The sequence below is a fragment of the Maniola jurtina genome, chromosome 9, assembly GCF_905333055.1.
Source record: "Maniola jurtina chromosome 9, ilManJurt1.1, whole genome shotgun sequence".
Taxonomy (NCBI): Eukaryota; Metazoa; Arthropoda; class Insecta; order Lepidoptera; family Nymphalidae; genus Maniola; species Maniola jurtina.
In genome coordinates, this window is record NC_060037.1 from 15,138,491 (window position 1) to 15,164,922 (window position 26,432).

The window sequence follows — 26,432 nt, forward strand, 5'->3', positions numbered from 1 at the left end:
CGTGTCGCGCCGCGAGCGCGGGCGCGGGAATGTATCGTATCACAAGCGGCGAGCCAAGCTCTGTCATAATCGTTAACTCTATAATTACAAATTCTACTATAATATACCCCAAAGAGTTGAATAGAGAGGCCGTTGCACTTAAACGATGACTTATCCTATGAAGTGGAACTGTACACGGGGCGCGAGGCGACGCGGCGGCGGCTAGCGCTGCGCCTGCAGCTCGGACAGGTAGGCGGCGATGGCGGCGGCCGCGTCGCCCGCCAGGATGGAGCGGTGGTTGCCGGGCAGGCGCCGCGTGCTGAGCGGGCCGGCGCACACGGCGCCCAGCCCGTAGTCGTCGGCCAGCGCCACGTAGTTGTCGCTGGCGGCGAACAGCGTGACGGGCGCGCGCAGGCGGGCGCCGGGCCGGTACGCGTCGCCCACCACCAGCTTGCGGTAGAAGGCGGCGGCGGCGGCGGCCAGCTCGTCGGGCGCAGCGCGCACGGCACCCGCCACCAGCGCCGTGCTGCGCGCCACGCGCGCGTCCCAAGAGTCCAGGCGCTCCAACTCGGCCGACAGGCGCGCCGCGTCCACGTCCTTGAACAGCTGCACGAAGTAGGCCAGCGCGTCCGCCTCGTCCGTGCGCTCGGAGCGCACGGCGCGCTTCTGCTTGCCGCGCGTGGTGTGCGTGGCCACGTAGGCGGGCGAGCCGTCCACCAGCACGAGGCGCGCGGCGCAGCCCGCCGCCTCCAGCTGCAGCGCCATCTCGAAGGCCACGCCCGCGCCGAACGAGTAGCCCAGTAGCGTGTAGGGCGGCTGCGGCTGCAGCGCGCGCACGTGCGCCACGTAGAAGCGCGCCAGCGCCGCCATGTCGTCCAGCGGCGCCGCGCGCGTGCACTGCAGCGCGAACACGGGCGCGCGCACGCCGGCCGCTAGCCCGCGCAGCGGCTCCGCCACGCCCTCGATGGGATGCACCTGCGCCACCACAACTCGCATACGTTAATTATAATATAATCTAGGCATAGTAAATTAAAATATATTTAGTGTTTGTGGTTATTGAAGTCGCTTTTTTTAAACTTACTGTGGGAGTAGGTTCAAAGAATAATTAGCTTGAATTGGTGTATCACTTCAAAAGAGCTAAAGATGGCAGAAATACGAGAAGTTCCGACGGATTAATTTTGAGCAAATTACTTACAACTGCTAGTTATTTAAAAAGTAGTCATGCTATGTGTGTTAAAATATTTAACCTGTTGTTTCCCAGTGAATAGTGATGTACAAATTCTGCCTCTTAAACGACTTAAGCGCGCAATGGCTCTTGAACTATGCCGAGTCTATAAAAACGACTAGTCACTTCTAATCTATAAAACTTCGGAAATATATAATACTTTCTAACAATAATTCACTTTGTTGAAGAACAATAAACGCATCGGAGTCTCACCATGAAGACGGGCGGCACGTCGTCGTCGGCACCGGCGCTGGGCAGCTTGACCACCACCTGCTTGGGCATCAGCTCGCCGGCCGCCGCGAACTGCACCAGCTCGCCGGGCGCGGCGGGCGCGGCGGGCGCGGGGGAGGCGGGCGCGACGGACGCGTCGGGCGCGTCGGCGCCGGCGTCGCCGCCCAGCTCGCGCAGCTTGGCGAAGGTGAGGCCGCGGATCTCCTGCACGCCCAGCACCACGTCGTAGCCGCGCTCTAGCGTCTGCTTGATCTCGGCGCCCATGAGCGAGTCCATGCCGAGCTCGGCCAGGTTGGCGGAGTCGGACACCTTGCTGGGGTCCTTGATGCCGAGGATGTTGGCGACAGCGTGCGCCAGGTCCTGCGTCGGCGCCTGCGCGGCGCGCCGCTTGTCGGCCAGCACCATGCTGGCGGCCACGGCGTGCGGCCGCGCCAGCAGCGCGCCCAGCGCCTCCATGCAGCTGGCGATGCGCTGCGGCACCGTGCCGCCCACGACGGTGTCGTCGCCGCCCATGGTGTCCACGATGAGCCCCACCTCGCCGATGGCGCCCCACTGCACGGCCAGGCCGGGCAGCCCGTCGGCCTGGCGCTGCTCCACCACGCGCTCCATGGCCGAGTTGGCGAGCCCGTAGTTGCTCTGGCCGGGGTTGCCGCGGCCGCACGACACGGACGAGAAGGCCACGAAGTAGTCCAGCTCGGGCGCCAGCTCGCGCGACGCCGCGTCCAGCGCCTTGGTGCCGTCCACCTTGGGGCGCGCCACGGCGCGGAAGTCGTCGGGCGTGAGGTTCTCGAGGAAGGCGTCGGCCAGCACGGCGGCCAGGTTGAACACGCCGCCCACGGGCGCCAGCGCGGCTGCGTCGCGCAGCAGCGTGCGCGCGCCCTGCGCCGTGGTGGCGTCGGCCGTGGACACCAGCACGCGCACGCCGCGCTCGCGCCAGCGCCGCACGCACCACGCCTGGTAGCCGCTGCGCACGCCGCTGCGCGAGTTGAACACCAGCGCCGTGGCGCCGCGCACCACCAGCCACTGCGCCAGCTCCAGCCCGAACCCGCCCAGCCCGCCTGCGCATATACACACGTTTCATACCTATATATTGTAACTAGTAGTAGGTAGGACTTCAAAAACTACCTACTAAAACTATGATTTGAAATCTCAGATTTCGGAATGGTAACGATAACGGTGGGAAAGACCAGCACACATGTACATCTACAGGATTTAGTCTGCGAGAGAATGAGACAGAATACATTATGCAAATATAACAAATCTTTGAAAAGAGCAACCGCCGAGTTTCTTGCTTGAATTTAGAACTCTCTGGATTGGCATTTCTTCAATTCATTGTCTCAAGAAAAGTTCGGAAATCTTGTTTATAATATTCCTCTCTATTTTATTATTTTAACTTTAGACACCTTATGATTTTGTAAAACAACATTGAACTTACAAGAGAATTAAAATGAATTAGTTAGGTACATGATTAATTAATATTTATTTTACGAATTACGCAATTCCGAACGCAGACAAAAGAGTAATAAAAAATCGTGGGAAGCAAAAAATTATTGTCTTTACTCTATATCTTAATTAGGTTATAGGTACTTTAGTAATTTCTTTGTAGTTATTTTTATTTATTTATTTAATTAAAAGACTCATTTGTTCGCTATTGAGGTGAAAAGTTGTATATGTATCACACGATAGCAATGTTTTTGTTTCTTGTCCCTTTGAATCCTTCGCCACACTCAGAATTCTAACATAGAATCACTCGCTACGCGAGAATATTATAGGATCCTTCACCCGCTCGTGGTTCAAACAAGGCACTCGCAACAAAAATGAACTTTGCTATCTTGTTGAACAAATAACTATTGTTCCTTGTACCTTTGAATCCCTCAACACCTTCAGGATTCTAACTTAACTTGAACTAGCCACCAGTAACAAAAACAGACTTTGCTATCTGGTTGACCAAAAATTACTAGGTATAATAATTATTATAAACCCTACTCCTGATATTCTGCATTTGCATTCTTTCGAAGTTTAGTTTTCTGAAGGTTTCACTTCTACCTATATCGATATAAATTATGAATTATGTAATTATGTAATTATTTGTATAAAAGGTATTTTTCATCAATTTGTAGTTAAGTAATTGTTTTCAATTTAAGGTACATAATTTAAAAATTATCCACTGTTAATAATAATAATTCAATCGTTTTAAAATCGGTTCACTTTCTAATATTTTAACTTTAAGCTTTTAGTGTTTCAGTTTGGTGATTTTTTGGTTTTATTTGGTGCTATTTATTAAGTCTTTAGTTAAATAAATAAAAAAAAATCCTCACGACTTATGAGTGCAGGTGCCCGCAGCATCATGTTTCAGAAGTAGGGGCTTGGGAGTTTAATGATACCAAGTTCGGACTACTCGGAACATATATGGATCGAATACATAACCCCCATTTTTGTTTAAAGTCGGTTAAAAACGTACGTCATTTTTACAATCAGCGTCCACAGAGTCCGAATGGGGATCGTAGGATATAGACGCAGTGGACACTCACCGACGAGCACGTAGCTCTTGGCGGGGTGCAGGTAGGTGCGCGGGATGGCGGGCAGCAGGCGCGCGGCGGGCTTGGCGGCGCCGGCCTCCTCCTCGCGCACGCGCAGCAGCACCTTGCCGATGTGCTTGCCCGTCGCCATGAACCTGCGGGAACGGGCCGGTTAGTGCGGGCTCGAACTGCGACACGACACGGCACGGTGCGGTGCAGTCGCGGCGCGCCTTACCTGAACGCCTGCTCCAGCTGCTGGTCGGAGTACACGGTGGCGGGCAGCGGGCGCACGGCGCCGCTGGCGATGCCCTCGGTGACGCAGCGCACCACGGCCGCCTTCTCCTCGCACTCGCCGTCCGCGTCGAACAGCGCGTCCAGCAGGATGCCGTGGAACGTGGTGTTCTTGAGGAACACGGCCATGCCCAGCGCCGTGTTGTTGGACAGGTCCAGCTTGCCGATCTCCAGGAAGCGGCCGCCGGGCGCCAGGCAGCGCACCGACGCCAGCAGCTTGTCGCCCGCCAGCGAGTTGAGCACGAGGTCCACGCCGCGGCCGCGCGTGCGCCGCAGCACCAGCTGCTCGAAGCTGCAGTCGCGCGAGTTGCCGATGTGCGCGTCGGGCAGCGCGGGGAAGCGCTCGCGCAGGAAGGCGCGCTTGTCGGGCGTGCCCACCGTGGTGTACACCGTGCAGCCGGCGTGCAGCGCGATGGCGATGGCGGCCTGCCCCACGCCGCCTGTGCCCGCGTGCACCAGCACGGCGTCACCGCGCCGCATTCGCCCGCGCACCGCCAGCGCGTAGTACGCGGTGGCGTAGGCCACGGGCACGGTGGCCGCCTGCTCCAGGCTCCAGGCGCGCGGCACGTCCCACAGGAAACCCTTGTCGGCCAGCACGGAGGTGGCCAGCCCGCGCGCCGCCACCATGCCCATGACGCGGCGGCCGTCGGCGCCGCGGCCCGCGAACTCCAGGCCGAGGATGCACTCCTGGCCGGCCAGGTTGCCGGGTAGCGCGTCGGGCGGCAGCTTGCCCGTGGCCAGCATGATGTCGCGGAAGTTGAGCGGCGCGTAGTACACGCGGCACAACTCGCTGCGCGGCGGCAGCGCGCGCGCGCCCGCGTGGCGCAGGTCGCTCTCGATCCAGCGCAGCGACGCCAGGTCGCCGCGCGTCAGCGTGTTGACGTACGCGTGCTCCACCTGCAGCGCGGCGCCCTCGGCCAGCGGCAGGTGCCGGTAGCAGCCCCACACGCCGCCGCGCAGCACGTTGACGGCCAGGTCCTTGCGCAGCTGGTCGGCGTAGGGAGGCGCGTCGGGCGCGAAGGCGGGCGCACCGGGCGCCAGCACGACGCGCAGCGCGCGGCCCCCGGGCTCGGCGCGCAGGCACGTGCCCAGGCCGAGCACGCCCGAGGTGGCGGAACGCGCCACGGCGAACACGCGCAGCGGCTCGCTCTCGGCGCGGCGCAGCGCCTCGCGCAGCGGCTCCACCCACGCGTAGCCGTCGTCCAGCTCCACCACGATGCGCTCGGGCGGCGGCGCGGCGCGGCGGCGCAGCAGCAGCAGCTCGCTGGCGCCGGCCACTTGGCGCGACACGGCGTCCAGCCCCTCCTGCGCCAGCAGCGCGGCGTGCGCGTCCAGGGCGCCGCGCGGCTCCTCCAGCAGCAGCATGCCGCCGGCGCCCAGCGCGGCCACCAGGTGGCGCAGCACGTCGACGCCGTGCCGGTTCAGCACGTCGCTCGCCATGGCCAGGTGGCAGTCGGAGTCGGGCGGGCCGCTGCGCGCGTCCTTCGGTGTCACCTGCGGACACGAGTATACCGATTACCGTATTTGAGCTTCCTGGAAACAGAAGAACCTCGCTAGCATAATATAATTTCTTAGTATTGGTGTAGAGAGCTTAAGAAACTCAAAGTTAAACTATGAAAATATTCGCTAAAATATGTAAAATCGAAATTCAGATCTACATGTCATAGCTCGTATGCCGGAGTCGTAAATGCCGGAAACGTAAATCTTGCGGAAGAAGTCGCGGGCCTCGAGTAGTGCAAAATGAATGTGGGTCTCACCTTGATGCCGTGCGCCTGCATGGGCGCGGCGTAGACGGCGGCGGCGCCGGCAGCGGCCAGCGCGGCGTCGGCGCGCACCTGCGGCTCGGCCTCCAGCGCCGCCAGCGCCAGCGGCGCCAGCAGCGCGTCGGCCGCGCGCTCGAGCGCCGCCTCCACCAGCTTCAGCTTGAGCGCGCCCGCGTTCTCCAGCACGATCTGCAGGCTGACGACGAGCGCCTCGTGGCGCGAGCGCGCTGTGTCCTCGGCCGCCACGGCCGCGTTGTCGTAGGGCACGAACACGTACTTCTCCAGCTTGGGCGCGGCCTGCGCGTTGGCGCGGCGCGGCGCCAGGCTCGTCTTGACGCCGCGGAACTCCACGCCGCCGCACGCGATCACGTCCACGTCGCGCCGCATGCGCACCGGCAGCGCGCCGCCCGCCGCCGCCGCCGCCGCCAGCTGGCGCGCCGGGTCGATGAGCGCGCGCTGCAGGCGCGTGGGCAGGTACAGCTCGCGCGTGTCCACGCCGATGATGCCGAACTGCAGCATGGTGTCCATGAAGGAGACCCAGTTGTCCTCCCAGGCGAGCGTGCCGGCCGTGCCGCGCGCGTCGGACGCGCGGATGCCGCGGAACACGCCGCCGTAGTTGTAGCCGCGCAGGCGCAGCTCCTTGTACACGTCGTCCGTGCTGAGCGGCAGCAGGTCGGGGTCGGTGGGCGCGGCGGGCTCGGCGTCGTCGGGCAGGCGCTCGGCGGCGGCGTCGGCGCACAGGCGCACGGAGCCGCTCACGGCCACGGCGCCGCCCTCGCACACCTCGAACTCGCCGGCGCCCTCCAGCACGTTGATGAGGAAGCGCACGGGCGCGTCGCGCGGCACGATGGTGGCGCGCCGGAACTGCACATCCTCCAGCACGACGGCCGTCTCCTCCAGCTTCTTGTTGTGCAGCTTGGCCATGGTGCGCCACACCAGCGTCTGCCGACAACGCACCACCGCTCATACCGCGCCGTTCCACACACGTCGAATCAAACGGCGAATAGTCATTGATAATAATACTTTTTAATCTGTCCGTCTGTCTTGTCTATCAAGAAAACCAATAGGGTACTTCCCTTTGACCTAGAATCATGAAATTAGGCGGATATTTTAGTATTTTCAAAGAACTATAACAAGTGGGATATCATATGAAAGGGCTTTAGTTGTATATTCTGAAATAGTAGTTTTTTATTTATCGTGCAAAATGTCGGAACAAACAAATACCAGAGTACGGAAGCCTCAAATTTTATTTTAGGCTTTCTAAGTGTTCAGAGTTTCATTTTCTCATGGCCTATGTGCAGGTACCCATAGCATCATGTTTGAGGAGCTGGAACTTGACCATTTCTGAATCCTCATAACTGAAGCGAGCAGGTAGCCCTGCCCTGAGTTGGATCTAGAATGTTTATGGGAGCCTCCCTCGCGGGCAACAACCAGTTCCTCATCTGTCGGAGGAGGGTCATCGATCGTCCAGTTCTTGGGTTCGGAAAGTACGGTCGAGAGACTCACCAGGTAGCCGGTGGCGGGAAAGAGGATGCGGCCGTCGATGTTGTGTCCGGCGATGAAGGCGTCGTCGGCCTTGGACAGGTCGTACTCGATGACGTTCTCGCCCGAGCGCGCCGCGCCGTACTGCGCCACGCTCCACTCCACCGAGTGGTCCCAGCGCACGCGCGACGCCAGCATGGGCGTGCCGCGCGACACGGGCCAGCGCACGGCCGGGTACAGCGCGCCCACCTGCGGCTGCGCGCCCGCCGCGTACAGCCGCCCCAGCGCGCTCAGCAGGTGCGCGCACGCGTCTGGCGCGTCGCGCCGTACCAGCGGCACGTGCGCCGCGGCCGGCGCGGGCAGCGCGCGCTTCAGCACGGCCTGCAGCAACGCGTGCGGCGCCACCTCTACCAGCACGGCGCGCGCGGGCACGGCACGCAGCGCCTCCGCGAAGCGCACGGGCGACAGCAGGTTGTTGACGTGGTAGGCGGCGTCGCTGAGGCGCGCCAGCTCCGAGCCCCACTGCTCCTTGGGCAGCGACGACGACACCCAGCGCGGCGAGCGCGGCTTGGGCGCGGGGATGACGCGCTCCAGGCTGCGGCGCAGCAGCGGCGCGGCGGCCGCGATGTACTTGCTGTGGAAGGCCACGCCCGAGCTGTTGACGCGGCGCGCGAACACGCCCTCGGCCGCCAGCGCCGCCGTGAACTTCTCGATGGAGTCGGGCGGGCCGGACACGGTGACGCTGTCGGCCGCGTTGTGGCAGGCCGGCACCACGTCGGGCGGGCAGCGTCGCGCGCACTCGTCCCACGACAGCCCCACGGCCGCCATGGCGCCGCGCGGCAGCCCCGCGTCCACGATGCTGCGCCCGCGCCAGTACGCCGCCAGCACGGCCTGCTCGCCCGTCAGCGTCTCGTCCGCGTACGCGCACCCTGTGTTACACACCCGAGTAAGTATGACGTCAGATGTACGGTTATCGGTCGGTGCATCGCTAAGCCAGTAGGGGGAGGACACTCACCGATCTCGCCGACGGAGTGGCCCACGATGCCGTCGGGGCGCACGCCCACGGCGCGCAGCACGTCCACCAGCGCCACCTGCACGGCGGCGATGGACACGAAGGATGCGATGACGTCATCGAAGGCGGCGTCCGGCGCCTCGCTCAGCACGTGCACCAGGTCCACGCCGTGCGGCTTGAGCGCGGCGGCCGAGCGCGCCACGCTTGCGGCGAAGGCGGGCAGGCGCAGCAGCGCGCGCGCCATGCCCGCCCACTGCGAGCCCATGCCCGAGAACACGAACCACACGGGTCGCGCCTCGCCGCCCTCCGCCTCCAGCACCTCCAACTGCGGCGGCTCCGTGAGCAGCGCGTAGCCGCGGTGACCGTGGCCGGGGATGTTGTGCGCGTGCACGGCGTCCAGCAGCGCGTGCAGCTCGGCGTCAGCGGCGTGCTGCGCGCCCAGCGTCAGCAACTCGCGCACCGCCTCCTCCGTGCGCCCCGACGCCAGCAGCAGGCGCGGCGCAGCATAGGCGGCGGGCGGCGGTCGCGCGCCGCGCGCCGACTCCAGGATGACGTGCGCGTTGGCGCCGCCGAAGCCAAAGCTATTGACGGCCACCAGCCCGCCGTCCCACGGCGTGTTGCGGTCTACCACGGTGATGCGGCCGTCGCTGAGCGCGGGGATGTCTGGGTTGGGCTCGCGGTAGTGCAGGTTGGCGGGCAGCACGCCGCGCTCCATGGCCACCACCATCTTGGCGATGGAGCACAGGCCCGACGCGGGCTCCGAATGCCCCATGTTGGACTTGACGGAGCCAAGCAGCAGCGGCGCGGCGCGCTCGCGGCAGAACAGCTCGGCGATGGCGTTGACCTCCTGCGGGTCGCCCACCTTGGTGCCCGTGCCGTGCGCCTCCACGTACACCACGTCCTGCGGGCGCAGGCCGGCCTCGCGGAACGTCTCCTCGGCCAGGCGGCGCTGCATGTCGCCCGACGGGAACGTGATGCCCTGCACCTTGGCGCCGTCCGTGTTGCAGCGCGCGCCGCGCACGGCGCAGTAGGCGCGCCGCGCGGCGCCGCGCCGCTGCAGCAGCACGGCCACGGCCGCCTCGGAGCGCACGTAGCCGCGCCCGCCGGCGTCGAAGGCGGCGCAGCGGCCCTCGGGCGACAGCATGCTGAGCCGGTGGAAGTTGAGCGAGTTGGCGGGCTTGAGGCACAGGTTGCAGCCGGCCACCACGGCGGCGTCGCAGTGGCCGGCGCGCATGGCGGCCACGGCCTGCGCCAGCGCGAACATGGAGCTGGAGCACGCCGTGTCCACGGCGTAGGACGGGCCCTGCAGGTCGAAGGTGTAGGACAGGCGGTTGGGGAACATGGCGCGGCAGCAGCCCGTGAGCGCGTAGCCGTTGATCTTGTCGGGGTCGGCCGTCCACAGCTCCTCGGTCTCCGAGTTGGACACGCCCACGAACACGCCGGTGCGCGAGCCGCGCAGCTCGGCGGGGCTGAGGCCGGCGTCCACGATGGCCTCGTGCGTGAGCTCCAGCAGCAGCCGCAGCTGCGGGTCCATGAGGTGCGCCTGCTTGGCGTGCACGCCGAAGAACGTGGCGTCGAAGTGCGCCAGGTCCTTCAGCTTGCCGTTGCGCTCCGGCAGCCCGTGCAGACCTGCGCGCGAGCATATGCATTACATACACTACAGGTACACTACGACAATATCATCTGAGTAACAGGTAAAAAGATTATTCTGAGTATTATACTTAAGATTATTCTGAGTATTATATACTGCTCTTTTGACGCACTGCTAGGGGGGGAGGGGGGGAGGGGGGGGGCAGCCGGCGCTGGCAGCTAGTAATTACTACAACGCATCCTAAACCACAAAAACTTTTCATTGCTATGCAAATAATCCACACTAATATTTTAAATGCGAAAAGGGGTCTGTCCATTGTCGGTCTATCTGTTTGCTAGCTGTTCACGGCCCATCTGCAAAACATATTTTGACCTTTACAACAGAAATAGCTTGCATCCCGATAACGGACACGCGGACAAGTCGCTCGCAGCATCTAGTACAATATAATGATCGGTTACCATCGCCTGTGGTGTGGGCACAGGCAAGTGTGAGCTGCGCAGCGCAAAGTAGTAATTATGTGCCGAGTACACGCTAGTGCGCGAAGTGCTCCCACGAGGATGGAAACGCCAAGTAAACAAACACGAGTAGATGTTGTTTGCGCGCCGCTCGCCGCTCGCCGCTCGCAACACTCAGCGGTGTATTTGCGCAGTTCTGCTTCCTCATTCACTTTACTTCGGTGCCTACTTGAAAACTGTCCCTATATAAGTGTATTATGTATTAGACATCGTTACACCCAATACGCTAGATACGCCAAAAATAGAAGAATAAATTTTGGATTTGACCTCTGTAACATCCACATTTGCATAGTCGGTATTATGCTCTACCTAAACTCTACCTTCCTGTTTATCGTCAACCTACTCACAAATAACTAACTATAAGTCATTTGAAAACTTATAAAAATAGTAACGTTCTTTTGAGTTACGAAATGAAGCGGGCAAGCGGGCAAACCAATCAACGAGTCGTTTTTGCTCATCCCATACAAATATTTCATCCAAGGCTCATCCAGTGAAAAAGTGGTTTGAATTTAGAACGCTCTGGACACCTGGATTGCCATTTCTTCAATTCACTGTCTCAAGAAACGTTCGGTTTTGTATAGAATAGGTATTATAGACTACAAGCCCTTGTTCAAAAATGGATGGGTCATATGAACCACCAGATGACGTATATAGTACGATATAAGACCATGCAATAATAAGATTCAGCACTATGCCGTCACTTGTAAGGTGTCCAACAGAGTGCTGGTGAGAATTCAAAAGTGCAGGTAGAGTTAGTACATTTTGGTCATATATTTTTGTACGGCATTTTTACCATCGATAGATCCATGAAAAATAATAAGAACACGTTCTAAGTATTTTATTATTTAAAATTAACTCCTAACTTTAATATTCGTTTTATGAATAACGCAATTTCAAACGCAGACAAAAACCGGCCAAGTGCGAGTCAGACTCGCACACTGAAGGTTCCGTACTCGGATATTTTTTAGGATGTACACTGTACAGGTAAAGCCCTTTCATATGATACCCCACTTGGTATAGTTATCTTATTTTGAAAATTGATACACATTTTAATTTTTTTTTAATGATGTAACCACAACTTCGCGGTTTTCAGATTTATTCCTGTACTCGTGCTATAAGACCTACCTACCTACCAAATTTCATGATTCTAGGTCAACGGGAAGTACCCTATAGGTTTCTAGACAGACACGACGGACAGACAGACAGACAACAAAGTGATCCCATAAGGGTTCCGTTTTTCCTTTTGAGGTACGGAACCCTAAAAAGTAATAAAAAATGGCAGGAAAATAAAAAATCTTAGTTATGTAGGTATTTTCTTTGTAAATATTTGTTGGATTTTTTTTTTAAAGTAACGAAATGGGAGAATCTAGTGGTAATTTCAAAATTAAAAGAATTGTCTAACGCTGAATTATACTTTCTTCCGGAAAAGTCCCGTGAAAAACCAATTCTGTATTACATCTTGTATGATGCAAAGTTTAACTGTCTATCACACGTTAGCAAAGTTTTTGTTTCTTGTGCCTTCGAGTCCCTCACTATACGCTCAAACCTTTCTGGAAGCTTTCTCGCTTGTAATTCAAGCTAGGCACTCGCAAAAAAATCGAACTTTGATATACAAATACAATATTGAACAAATATACCTAACGAAGAGTTATTTATTCTGTTACAAACATAAGTATCAAGTACCTGCACTTCAATAAGTACGTAACCATTTTTTTTAAATATGTAAATCCTTAGAGAGTTTATACATAGATAAGTAGTTACTACGGAATACTCAGCGCCATGTTCTGTGAGCTAGAACCTTCAATGGTGTAATTACTTGCTAACCTTCATTACTAGCTAATTAAATATTATTGCACATTTTTAGGGTTCCGTACCTCGATAGGAAAAACGGAACCCTTATAGGATCACTGCTGTCTGTCTGTCTGTCTGTCAAGAAACTCATAGAGTACTTCCCGTTGGCCTAGAATCAGGTAGGTAGGTAGGTCTTATAGCACAAGTACAGGAATAAATCTGAAAACCGCGAAATTGTGGTTACATCAGTTGAAAAAAAAAAACAAATGTGTTTCAATTTTCAAAATAAGATAACTATGCCAAGTGGGGTATCATATGTGTCGGATCGAGACGAGGATTGTTTAAGAATTGATGAAGGCAGGCGGAGATCCTTAGGGTCTGCTTCGATCACTAGGCGATCTTCAGACGTGTTAAGAACAATACTTCCGTTTACTGCATGTCACAACTACCAGCGTAACTAGGTAAACCTAACCTAACCTACCTAGACCGGCTCCTCCACCCCTTACACCGGTCCCAAACCAACCATCTAACCTAACCACCACAATAACAACTCGTTTAACCAACAGTACCACTTTAGGTAACCACTACTCTAAAACCTACAGTACGACAGACTATTCCTACTGAGAAGTGTCCTCGGCAACAACCGGACGAATAATGCCCCGCCACGCACAGCGTGTCTGATTTTATAGTCCAACGACGACAGTGGGGAGATGACGTAATGCTCAATGAGCAAAGTATTGACAGCTAAAAGTCGGTACCGCCGACATATGAAAGGGCTTTACCCGTATATCCTAAAACAGGTTTTTATTTATTTTTATGTATAATAGTTTTTGATTTATCGAGCAAAATTTTGGAAAAAATACCCGAGTACGGAACCCTCAGTGCGCGAGTCTGACTCGCACTTGGCCGGTTTTTATTAATGTTTTAGTTCACTTAACACTTAGGTAATTAAATTATAAAATCTAAAGTGCACGTTTTATGGAAGTTCCGTAATTAGTACCGACCATTCAACAAGGTGACTCTTGACCAAAATATTACATTACTAGCGACCCGCCCCGGCTTCGCACGGGTGGACATTTATTTTTTCTATTTTCCGGGATAAAATATAGCCTATACGGATTCGGAAGAATCCCTCTAAGTAATGGTAAAAGAAATTTTGAAATCGGTCCAGTAGTTTTTGAGCCTATTCAATACAAACATACAAAAATACAAAGGTATAATATCACTTCTTTATAATATTAGTATAGATTTACGTGCAATGTACGTCCCCACTACACAATCAAATATTATATTAGGTCTGAATAGCACGTCGCACTAGTGGAGCGCTGTAGCAGAGTGCTCCGACCCGGCCTCTCTCTCACCACCTCTAGCTCTTCGGAGTTGTGCAACGGTGAAGGGAAACATCGTGGGGAAAGCATGCGTAACAGTTCTCCATAATGTTCTCGAACATGTGTGAAGTCTGCCAATACGCGCTTAGCCAGCCTCACGGACCCGTGCTCAGTAGTGTCACTGTGCGGATGCATGGTTCTTCGTGAGCTCGAGTGGGCAGCTGTGGGGTACGAGGTAGATGGCGAGCTACGTGTTGGCGGCGAGTCGGTAGGATGCCTCTGAGATTGTACCCAGCAGTGTACGCCTGGGTATATTATGGATCTGACGTAAACTTGCAAAGTTTGTGCGTGGCTGCCAACAATGACATTTCAAACAAAGTGGACCATTTGAGATTCTCTGATATTGGTAATTGGCCCAAATTCCTACTTCCTACGTCCATGAATTGGACTGAATTCTTTCAGAATTGATATCAGCTGGTGTTCTTTGTGATTCTAAAACTGAATGTTTAAATGATTTATTTTTTAACCGACTTCCAAAAAAGGAGGAGGTTCTCAATTCGTCGGAATCTTTTTTTTTTATTATTTTTTTTTTTTTTTTTTTTATGTATGTTCCCCGATTACTCAAAGACCCCTGGACCGATTTGGATTTTTTTTTTTTTGTTTGAAAGGGTATACTGTGCAGGTGGTCCCATATAAATTTGGTGAAGATCTGATGAATATCTTCGGAGATGGAGAACAGAACTCCTCAATGGATAAGAGCAAATTGCTCGCGATCACTGTAAAAGCTTAGTAAACAGTAGGGTTTTAACTGGGCATAGCATATTATAGTACAGTGGGGCTACTAAAAATTGTGAAATAAAAAATTTTCAAAAAAAAATAAAACCGACTTCAAAAACCAAAAATACTAAAAAGTAGAAAATAATTTTTGTTTAGCTACACATGTAATGTACCTAGGTATGAAGTCGGGCGAGCTTCACTCTTGGATTTCTAATTTTGTTTTATAATATGCTCGCTCGACTTCATACCTAGGTACATTACATGTGTAGCTAAACAAAAATGATTTTCTACTTTTTAGTATTTTTGGTTTTTGAAGTCGGTTTTATTTTTCTTTTGAAAATTTTTTGAATATTTAGATAGTTACTATTGGACTGAATTTTTTCAAAACTTTCATCTTTCATGGAGCATTTTTCTTCACAATTGTGTCCCGGGTTACACGCTTTTGGAGACTCGCCTGGAAGCATCTGTCCGCTTCGAGGAGTTTGAGGTTCGCGTGGAGAAGGGCAATCGTTAGGTATTCGTGGCTCAAATGAAGATGTTATGTTGTTTATGAACTGGAACAGGTGAGTCAATAAGGATACACATGTGTTATTGCGAATATTGTTATTTGTGTCGGCTTACTGCAGGAAAACCACAGGATAACGGTCGGGTAAACAGGCGTTCAGGATTGTTGTGGTCCCGTCGCTATCCGTCGGGATGTACGCGGCGCGGTGTGACGGTGTTAGTGTTACTCACAGGAGGTAAACTCTCGCGATCGGTTACCGTGGCACTACGCTCGCCTCGCTGTCGTGTCGTGAGCGCGATGTAGCTCGCAGTGTAGTATGAGGGTCGCGAAAACCCCGGCCCACCCAAAATACACCTTATTCAAAATCAAAACTAAATGATTATTCAGTGTACAGCCACAGGTACAGCGCTACTTTTAGCACAAAGTAGATAAAAACCGGTCAAGTACGAGTCAGACTCGCACACGATGGGTTCCGTACAAGAAATAATCTTATTTTTTTTTTTCGGATGTACCTACCTACCTAACCACAAATTCACGGTTTTCCCATCACTCGTGCTATAAGACGTTGCTAAATTTCATGTTTCATGATTCTCGGTCAACGAAAAGTGTTCTACAGATTTTGGATTCCGACGGGTATGGACGGATCCACCGCGGATTGGCAGACTTCACACACCTCTATGAGAACATAGAGGAGCACTCTCAAGCATGCAGGTTTCCATACGATGTTTTCCCTCGTCGTTAAAGCAAGTATGTAATTGCTTAAAACCTATATATGCAATTCCAAAAAGCTGGAGGGACATGTCCAGGAACCCCAGAGCTCCCACATAGGAGGCTGACGTCTTAACCACTGCGCTATCACTCCTTATTAAAAAAAAAATTAAAAGAAAAATAAAACAGACCGAAGCTCGCCAGACTTCATACCTAGGTACATTACACGTGTAGCTAAACAAAAGTTATTTTTTACTTTTTAGTGTTTGTGGTTTTTGAAGTCGGTTTTATTTTCTTTTCAATTTTTTTTACTATACAATTTTTAGTGGCCCCATACTATATAGGCTATGCCCAGTTAAAACCCTACTGTTTACTAAGCTATTACACTGATCGCGAGCAATTTGCTCTTATCCATTGTGGAGTTCTGGTCTCCATCTTCGAAGATATTCATCAGATCTTCACCAAATTTATATGGGACCACCTGCACAGTATACCCTTTCAAACAAAAAAAATTCCAAACTGGTCCAGGGGTCTTTGAGTAATCGGGGAACATATTATACACTAGCTGTGCCCGCGACTTCGTTCGCGTGGAATACTCTGTACGTTAAAAATGTTCGCCGTGATTCTTTAAATTGACATAACTTTTTTATTTATGAACCGATTGACATGAAATAAACACTAAATGTTAAGTGAAGCTTACTAAAATATATTAGTGAAAACCGTATCTAAATCGAATAAGCCGTTTCTGATATTAGCGTGCACAAACACACAGACAAACAGACAGACAAACAGACAAACAGACAAAAAAAAAATTAATTACAATTTCGGGTTCGGCATCGATATAATAACAACCCCTGCTACTTTTTTTTATATATTTCCATTGAACAGACACCACTTTTCTACAATTTTATTATATGTATATAGATTATTCAGACGAATTGAGAACCTCCTCCTTTTTTGGAAGTCGGTTAATAAATGTTAGAAGAAAAATATACGTAGAGAGTGAGCTACTATTGTTAGTACACATATTATGCACATAAACACAATAGTAATAAGAAAAATACTTACGTAATAAAAAAGAAAAAAACCCGACTGCTTGTAAATTTATTTCCTGGTTTTTATAGTGTAACTTTAATATGGTCCTTTATTTATTACTAGACTAGCTGTGCCCGCGACTTCGTTCGCGTGGAATAGTGACCGCGCTTTATATAGCCACGGACGGACGCTCAGGCGCGAGGCGTGTAGTACGTACTCTGTACGTTAAAAATGTTCGCCGTGATTCTTTAAATTGACATAACTTTTTTATTTATGAACCGATTGACATGAAATAAACACTAAATGTTAAGTGAAGCTTACTAAAATATATTAGTGAAAACCGTATCTAAATCGAATAAGCCGTTTCTGATATTAGCGTGCACAAACACACAGACAAACAGACAGACAAACAGACAAACAGACAAAAAAAAAATTAATTACAATTTCGGGTTCGGCATCGATATAATAACAACCCCTGCTACTTTTTTTATATATTTCCATTGAACAGACACCACTTTTCTACAATTTTATTATATGTATATAGATTATTCAGACGAATTGAGAACCTCCTCCTTTTTTGGAAGTCGGTTAATAAATGTTAGAAGAAAAATATACGTAGAGAGTGAGCTACTATTGTTAGTACACATATTATGCACATAAACACAATAGTAATAAGAAAAATACTTACGTAATAAAAAAGAAAAAAACCCGACTGCTTGTAAATTTATTTCCTGGTTTTTATAGTGTAACTTTAATATGGTCCTTTATTTATTACTAGACTAGCTGTGCCCGCGACTTCGTTCGCGTGGAATAGTGACCGCGCTTTATATAGCCACGGACGGACGCTCAGGCGCGAGGCGTGTAGTACGTACTCTGTATGTTAAAAATGTTCGCCGTGATTCTTTAAATTGACATAACTTATTTATTTATGAACCGATTGACATGAAATAAACACTAAATGTTAAGTGAAGCTTACTACAATATATTAGTGAAAACCGTATCTAAATCGAATAAGCCGTTTCTGATATTAGCGTGCACAAACACACAGACAAACAGACAAACAGACAAAAAAAATTTAATTACAATTTCGGGTTCGGAATCGATATAATAACAACCCCTGCTACTTTTTTTTTATATACTTCCATTGTACAGACACCACTTTTCTACAATTTTATTATAATGTATAGAAGATGATGCCCGCAGCTTTGCCCGCGTGGTTTTTTTTTCACATTTTTAGGGTTCCATACCTCAAAAAGAAAAACGGAACCCTTATAGGATCACTTTGTTGTCCGTCCGTCGTGTCTGTCAAGAAAACCTATAGGGTACTTCCCGTTGACCTAGAATCATGAAAGGTAGGTAGGTAGGTCTTATAGTACAAGTAAAGTAAGTAAGTATAGTAAGTATAGTACGGTTTTTTTTCACATTTTACTACTTTGGAAGTGTCTCTCGCGCAAACTATTCAGTTTAGAAAAAAATTATATTAGAAACCTCAATATCATTTTTGAAGACCAATCCATTGATACCCCACACGTACGGGTGTGATGAAAAAAAAAATTTGAGTTTTAGTTCTAAGTATGGGGAAACCCCCAAAATTGTTTGTAGTGTGAAAATTTTAATGCGGTTCACAGAATACATCTACTTACCAAGTTTCAACAGTGTAGTTCTTATAGTTTCGGAAAAAAGTGGCTGTGACATATTACGGACGGACAGATAGCCAGACATGACGAATCCATAAGGGTTCCGTTTTTTGCCATTTGGCTATGGAACCCTAAAAACGTTCAGTTATGGCATCGCTTAAATAATCATTATTTCGAAATTACAAACAGTCACTTCAATTTTATTTATTAGTATAGATAGTGTTAGGCCTTGGAAGGTTAAATTAGTGTTACGATTTTATTGACGGGGCAAGTGTCGGGAGATTATGTGGAATGGAGTAGAGTGGAGTGGGAAGGGACCTTTACTACCATAATTTGTCAGTTCTATGATTTATAACTCGCAGTCGGGAGATTACGTGGAATGGAGTAGAGTGGAGTAGGAAGGGATCTTTAACTACCATCATTTGTCAGTTCTATGATTTATCACTCGCAAACTGTTTTCAAACATATCGGTTGTGTATATTTTCGTACCCTTTATTTTGATTGTATATAGGTACACCGCTGGAGGGTCGTGAAGAAAATTTTTTTTTTCACGTCATACATTAAAAGCGCAAAGTGCCATTTTATTTTTTTAGGAAATTTGGGTATCCAGTGACATGGCATCATCAAGACGAATCTAATGACGTATCATTTATCAAAATCGGTAAAGCCGTTGAGTAATCACAAGCGAACATTCATTCATTACTTTCCTTTGTGCTACGTCGTAGTCGGGTAACGGACATACTCGTGCATACATACTACACAGACTAAGTCCAACACATAACCCTCCTTTGGGTGTCGTCGCAGTCGGGTAATAAAAATTAAGCTTTGCAATTAACTTCGGGTAGGTAATTGATTTCATTTTGTTAAAAAAAAAGTAGGCACGTAATTGGTTTTATTTATCGGAAAACGGCTCGCCACAGTCAGGCGGCGCCGATACCACATGATACCACGGCACAGCGCAGCTGGCTGCACGTTACATTGCAAGCAGAGTAGGGACACTTTCCTAACTGGCTGCAATTCGATGTACGCATCTAATAAAAATATTTTCAAAATAAATTAATTCATTTTACTTAAAAATATTTAAAACCTACATTAATCATTCTGTAATAAATCCGCAAAAAATTACCTACAACTTATGTACGGTAACTTTATCGCGATAACGTATGTACCTAATTATTTTCAACGCAGTTAAGTAGATCTAGTTAGCCGCATAAAATTACAATATTTAAGTTTTTTTCTGTACGTCTAATTTTTTTTTAGACTAAGTCACGTAATATTACCGTGACTAAGTCGTTCTTTGTTTATATTTTAGTGCTACCAATTGTCAAACAATAACATTCTGCGGAGCTCCGCATGTGAGCTCGATGTACTACGGATTTGACGAGTAGGTAGAGGCACTCTTCCCGAACGGCAGCTAATCATTATCGAACAAAGACGAAAACAAATTGAATAAGAGAAGCCCTCGCCGGCCGCGCGCCGCCAATTGCGTGACAATGGCGTCGCGCTCACTCACCCGGGGTCCAGCGCCGGTCGTCGGCCGTCACCAGGTCCACGCCGTCGAACAGCTGCTGCGCGAACTCCTCGATGCTGTCGCACTCGGGCAGGCGGCCCGACAGCCCCGACAGCACGATGTCATCGTCGCCGGCGCGCCCGCCGTTCACCACCGCGCTCGGCATCTCGCTGTCCGGCTGGCAGCGAGCGGGAATCTGTAAGCAGGGCGACGTGCCTGTACTCGGGAACAGCGCGCGAGCGAGTGCACGCGGCAAGTGAAGCTGCGCGCGCGCCGCCGCCGGTTAAAAGGGCGCGATAGCGGGGTCGCGACCCGCCGCACGATTCCACGACACCCTGCCCGCGGCGCAAGGACGGACAAGGTCGCAGCCGCCCTCGAAGGCCCGGCGGAGGCTCCGCGCGGCCGCCCGCCGCCGCCCGCCGCCGCCGAGGCTCGATGTCCGCTTCGACCTTCGCGCGTAGCTGCGCGCCGATCACGCGCGGGCTCAGCTCGCCGGCGGCGGAGGCGGCAGACGTGGCATCGCGGCGCGACAATGGCCCGCTTTGTGCGCCAATTGACGCCCGGCGACGCTACTCGCCACTCTCAACTCGTCCGATTCCATTTTAATCACAATCAGACCACATAAGTAGATATCCCTATGACCAGACTATCACCCATTATGTTAGGTATCTAAAATCTTGACTTTGACAAAGTATTCTGCATGTAAAATGGGTACTGGGTATGTTTATTAAATGGCACACAGTGAATGTAAAAATATTAAAATAATAATATTTTTCAAAAATTAGTTTGAGTTTTGGAACAAAAACAACTTTATTAAAAAAATGATCATGATTACATTTTGTCCTATTTAGCTGCTGAGCTGGCTCATGGCTGAGCACCGAGGTTGGTTTACCTCGTTGGCTTATATTCTGCTTCTGCGTGATCTCTAGTTATAGCCTAATCTTATTCTACCGAGATTATTGCATACCACAATACCACATGCGCTGCAGACGACGTTTTCTTTATGTTTTCTTATTCTCCATCTATTTAACTTTTCCTAGACGTCATTTAGGTAAGGCCCCACAGTTATTAGAAAAGAGTTTAAGAGATACCTACTTCATATAACTACATCATATTTCGGCATAGACTTATATTATTTCGGATATTATGTTTTAGACACTGCGTTGTTGGTACCAGCCACCAGGAAAATTGTTTTCGCTAGTCAGTCAACATGTCAGATGTTGACATGCGAAGTGCTCTAGTATCGGACAAAGAGTATATAAACACTACGTTCTAGTATCGGAACATAGATCGGCTCTCGTTCATTATATAGGTAAGATCAAAGAACAAGTGTTGCTTGAAGCAAAAAATATATTCTTTTTTGAGATTTTCATGTTTTATCAAGATTGCGACCAAAAAAAGGCGCCTAAAAAACGTACATTTGCGCAACAGATGTTAATTTTAGTATCATATACTTAACTATAAGTAATTAGGAGTCTGTTAGTTGTTACCTACCATTTACAAGAAGAATAATTTTTATTGCAATTAGTTCCAACTTGTACTTCAAGGTGTTTTCACTAACACTTTTTAACTCGTATTACCTAACTTTTTTGTTGTTTTGACGAGAGATGATTGAGAGCCGTTTTGTGGAAATTCAATGAAACCTTTAATTCAGCAATACATAATTAAAAGCAGAAAATTCAGCAGATACTTAGTAGTAGTCTTGAAGATACATTTAGCATTCTGAGAGGAATTTTGCTACATGTTTGTCGCCAGCTTTGATTGTGCGAAGACGAAACAAGCTTCATGCTCATGAGTCAATAGCGGGATGAAACATTTCCGTTTTCAGGATACATCCAGAATTCCAGATATCTTCCTGGGAACCAGGAATTGAAAAAAGGATGTCGGGAGATCGTCGCACAGTCGCGTCGCTGGGACGGTCGGCGACGGAGGGCGTAGAGCTAGAGGTGGACCTGTCCCCGGCGCGCGGGGGGTCACGGGATACATATTCGTAGAGTAATAAGTTGTTTTATACCTCCGAGCAAATTACCACAATCTAAGTTTGTTTGTTTGTTAAGGCACAGGAAATTATCCTGTAATAATAACCAATCTTCAGGAAAATCCAATCAGGAAAAACACGAGGAAACCACAATTTGTAGTTTGGAAAAATCTAAATAACTAGGTAAGTAGCGGTACCATATTATGTTACTTCTCAGGTTAGATCACAAAAATATCCCGACATGGAGTAATTTGTTGACGTACCCTCAGTTAACTAAATCATTTGCATGTTGTAGTGGTCAAGCGTAGCGTAGCGTGCAGCCAATGCTGCATGGACAGGTGTAATGTGTTCGCAAGATGGTGGACGCGTGTTGCATAAGGCGTGACGCGCGCTACATTGCAGCAGCAGGGCGCGGGTCGCGGCGTCTTATCGCGATAAGCCGCTCGCAGGTCGGGGTCAGTGTCGCGTTATCGCAACTCGTTACATTCGCACTATCGCATGAAGATAAACCTGCCTACCTACGTGTCATAAATTGTCTTATGCTGAAGCCATCATTTTCATATCGATTGCAAGGTACAAATTAATGTAAGTACTGAATCTTCAAACATGCGGCTATTCAAGAGGAGTCCTAGTGGAAAGAACAATCTTCATGATTGATATTACAAGTGAGGTAGATATTTCCCATCTCACGTGAAGGGAGAAGGCAGTTATCAACAAACACGGAACCACAAAACACCGACCTATCGAACAATTTTCGATACGTATAAAACTCATGGCTAATAGTTACGTAATAACACGATTGACCAGATCTTCCGCTCCAAAAATATTCCACAAAGTATTTAATGAATTTACTTACTTAATTGAATTAAACCACACTAGGTATATCCTGACAAAATAAAACAACGCAACGGCTGTGACAATGTAATCTGTCGTTTGCGAAACGCTTCAGAAGAAAAGGAAATAACTGCTGATTTCGGAATACTTCCGAAACCAGTTAGGGGCGCTTTACTCATCGAGTTATCTACAAATGGAAATTGTAATGGGTCACGTAAGCCAAGGTGGACATTGGACAGTCTCCCGTATCGGAGGAGCACAGCTCAAGCAATCGCTGCTGGAATCGACACTCGTGGATCTGACATCGAGCGTGGCGGAGCTCACAACCGGCTCCTTGTTCTTTATGCCTTGCTCATCGTATCCTTACATCTTTCTCACTTGCAGGCTTATTTGTGCTCTTAGACAGTATTTATGTGAATAGATGCCAAATAACTAGGGACCTTCCTCCCAAAATGCATCGGACGTATAATTTAAATGACAATATAGAGAAGCTGAATGATGCAGGACCTAAACTATTGAGTAAGGAGATGGCTCGGCGAGGGCAAACGCGTACACTGGTGACGATGTGGTTCACACAAACGAACATTCATCCAGATACTCCACAAGACGTTTAATGGTGTTTCAAATTAAGAATAGATGTATAGTTAAAGGTACATTTGTTTACATGGCGATCGTAATTAGCGATGATTACTTGTAAAGGACCCTGAACTCTCAAACCCTGCAAGCCGCTTCTCGCAGTCTCCAAACGAGTTTTTACGCGCAGCGAATTACACCCCTTCGCGGCGGCAACCACTTACAATTCAGACTTTTGGCTCTCACACATTTTACCTAATTTTGTTCAAGATGTATTAATACTCGGTATGGAGGCGCAGCAGTCCATTGCGTTCAGAGTGCGATAAACCCGAAGAGTCAAAGGTTCGAATCCCGCTGTCTCCGCTAATTTTTGGTATGTGGGCAAGTACCTATTTAAAAATTATTAAGACATTTGAAGAGGTTCTTAAAAGATAAATTTCTTAGATGATGCAACTCGTCGAGTCGATACAGAGATTAGAGCTGTGTGTCAAGGTATGTTAAGTTTGCGTGAACCGATCCATTGTGAAGAGCCTTGGAGACGACTGCCGGGTAGGAAGTGGGCAAATTTCTATCTTTCATTTTTATGCAAGGTTTATTGCTGAATGATATGTATATCAACTTCAATACTAGATTGTAGAGAGATAGAGGCCGGAAACCACGGGCTCGCTCTGTGGACCTCCGTACAAATATACCTTTGACGATGCTCAAAAAATGCACCTTTTATTTTTAACCCCTGACTCAAAAAGAGGGGTGTTATAAGTTTAACGTGTGTATCTGTGTATCTCTGTCTGTGGCATCGTAGCTCCTAAAATAATGAACCGATTTTAATTTAGTTTTTTTATTATTTGAAAGGTGGCTTGATCGAGAGTGTTCTTAGCTATAATCCAAGAAAATCGGATCAGCCCTGTGGTTTAGCAATTTGAAAGTTATCAGCTCTTTTCTTTTACTTTAACCTTCACTTGTCGGGGGTGTTATAAATTTTTAATTTGCACTTGTTGTAGGTATGATGTTGTAGCCATCGACCTTCGCTGACGAGCGGCTCCACGCAGCAACTACGAGTGCTCGAGCAATAACAACTCTATCGTCTCTACATTATGTAGGTATCTAAGCTCTCCCGCCTCCAGCTACGATACATAATGTCTATCAGAATTAGTGTAGTAGTGTAAGTTGACACAAGAGAGCGAGAGTGTGACGTCAGAGTCAAAATACTAGAACAGAAAAATGCGAAGCGAATGATGTGTGATGTACGCCGCCGCCGCCGCTCCTCTCCGGGAATCAGACCGAGAAATCATGGTATTTTTAGAACTGTTACATTTCGCATTGCTTCCCTATTAGCACAGCTTTACTTACATCGCAAAACCACAATTTTATACTACAGATATTACAGATTTAGTATAAACAGATTACGTTGAACGAACTGAACTGATAACGGCAGATACTCATGGTGCGACATTGGTATTCATTCAATGGCATTGAATTCAAACCGAATTCGGTTACGTGATAAGGTCCTCTTGTAAGTCTGACGTCACCCTCACAGATAAAATTGGATCATAGCGTGTTAGATCCAGTGTGTGATCACTGATCAGGCCCAGTGTGTAACAATTCGAACTTGGGTTTTGGCGCATGGTAAGCTGTGACGCGGCGAGGGCCTGCGACCTGCGGGCTGCGGCACGTCGTCGCCGCCGCGCCGAGCGACCGCGCTCAGCTGGCCGGTGACGTCATGTCGCCTCACCATCGACTGTTGAGCCGTTTGTATCTAATGTAATCATTTTATAATTATAAGCGTACCACAACTGTAAACTATGAATCGTACTGACATATTAAGTTCCTTTCAGACTTCAATGGCAATCGGTTTGTGCGCCGCGTGTGGCGCCGCGCCGGCTCGGTGGGCGAACAGCTGATCGTATGGAAGTGACAGTTTCCTACAAATCAATATGTTTACATTACCTACCGTGTCTCTGTGATGACTTGATGAGTAATTGTGAAGTCTGATTGCGAAGTGGCAAGTGCATCTGTTGTAGATAAGTGCTAGGTACTCATAAAGTCAGCATATGATTTCACTGCGATGCAGCGATTAGTATCCATGAACGAATTTGTCTTCAAGTCATAAAATATGAGTAATGAGTCGTGGGAGAGCGTTGAACCGCGCTCGATACTCTGCAGTTACCTTTTACAATGAACGGTGAAATAAAAGCTGAACTAGTTTTCGAGTTTTGATGTTTTAAACAAAAATACCATGTTTAAATACTTGTATAAGACAAAGTCAACACAAATGATGTAATCAAAAAATTTATTACGTTAATTTTATGTAGATAAACCTTATCATAAAATTGTAACTAAACGTAGGTACAAAGACGTCTTTATTTAAATTTAACGGATATATTTCATCAGTTTTATTACCTAAGTATTCATGTCATACTCACGATTCCTATACTTTTTTATGCCAGGAAATTGCATCCTTTGATTTTTAAATATTCTAGTGTATCTACCTATTTTATTAAAATAATATGTAGTATTTATTTTATACAAATAGTTCTATAGTATCAATAAATACTCACTCAAAAATTAAAACAATCGGGAGCTCCGTGTAGTGAGGGGCTTATTCTGTGGTCGTTCGGCGGACGAGTGGAGTCGCGGGCCGGGTGTAGAGCGCGTAGATATCGACCGATGCCACTGTCGATTTATTATTATCACTCGCAATCCAAATAATAACAGAAGAACGCAGTTCGCGCTGTAAGGATTCGTAGCGTGCGTATCGACCGGCTTCCGATGTTTAGTGCGAGAGCGACGCGGTCCGGCGAGACGAGTGGACAGCGCGGAACTGCGGCGCGACTGTGAATCAGATCAACTATGAAGTTCCCACTTCCCAGTGCGAATATGAAGGGTGTGCGGCGCGGGGCGCGGGGCGCGGGGCGGCGCGTTGCCATGGTGCGAGATCAGGCCACGTGCACGCGGCCAATGGCGGCGCGCGCCCGCCCGCCGCGCGCCGGCCACGCCGCGCCGCCGTGCGCCGTGCGCCGCGCGCCGCGCCGCCGTGCGCCGTGCGCCGCGCGCCGCGTGCCGCAGCGCTGCACGGCGCGCGGGCCTTGACACTGACTCTGAACTCGGGATGAGAGTTACGCGCTGTCGTGATAAATACTGCTTGCAG

At 49.7% G+C, this 26,432-nt stretch overlaps 1 protein-coding gene across 2 annotated transcripts; it reads right to left on the minus strand.

Moving 5' to 3' along the window:
* Positions 1–60: 60 nt before the first annotated feature.
* On the minus strand, positions 61–26,141 carry LOC123868363 (fatty acid synthase). Of its 2 annotated transcripts, XM_045910851.1 has the most exons (9): positions 25,843–26,141; positions 19,903–20,095; positions 8,506–10,131; positions 7,515–8,419; positions 6,003–6,950; positions 4,190–5,739; positions 3,967–4,109; positions 1,418–2,493; positions 61–954 (listed from the first exon to the last, which is right to left on the minus strand). In XM_045910851.1, the coding sequence occupies exons 2-9, from the start codon at positions 20,063–20,065 to the stop codon at positions 202–204; spliced, it is 7,164 nt and encodes a 2,387-aa protein (XP_045766807.1). In that variant the 5' UTR covers positions 20,066–20,095; positions 25,843–26,141; the 3' UTR covers positions 61–201. The 2 variants fall into 2 exon arrangements, with proteins under 2 accessions (XP_045766807.1, XP_045766808.1); XM_045910852.1 differs by lacking the exon at positions 25,843–26,141 and having other exon boundaries at positions 19,903–20,162.
* Positions 26,142–26,432: the final 291 nt, after the last annotated feature.

What these genes read in the sequence shown, in the direction of transcription:
- LOC123868363 (XM_045910851.1), bottom strand. Translation starts at nt 20,065, where the DNA reads ATGCCGAGCGCGGTGGTGAACGGCGGGCGCGCCGGCGACGATGACATC. An exon ending in CGACCGGCGCTGGACCCCGG is followed by an intron (nt 10,132 to 19,902) that starts GTGAGTGAGCGC and finishes GCTCGCGCGCAG; the next exon opens with GTCTGCACGGGCTGCCGGAG. An exon ending in TTCCCGCCACCGGCTACCTG is followed by an intron (nt 6,951 to 7,514) that starts GTGAGTCTCTCG and finishes CGTTGTCGGCAG; the next exon opens with ACGCTGGTGTGGCGCACCAT.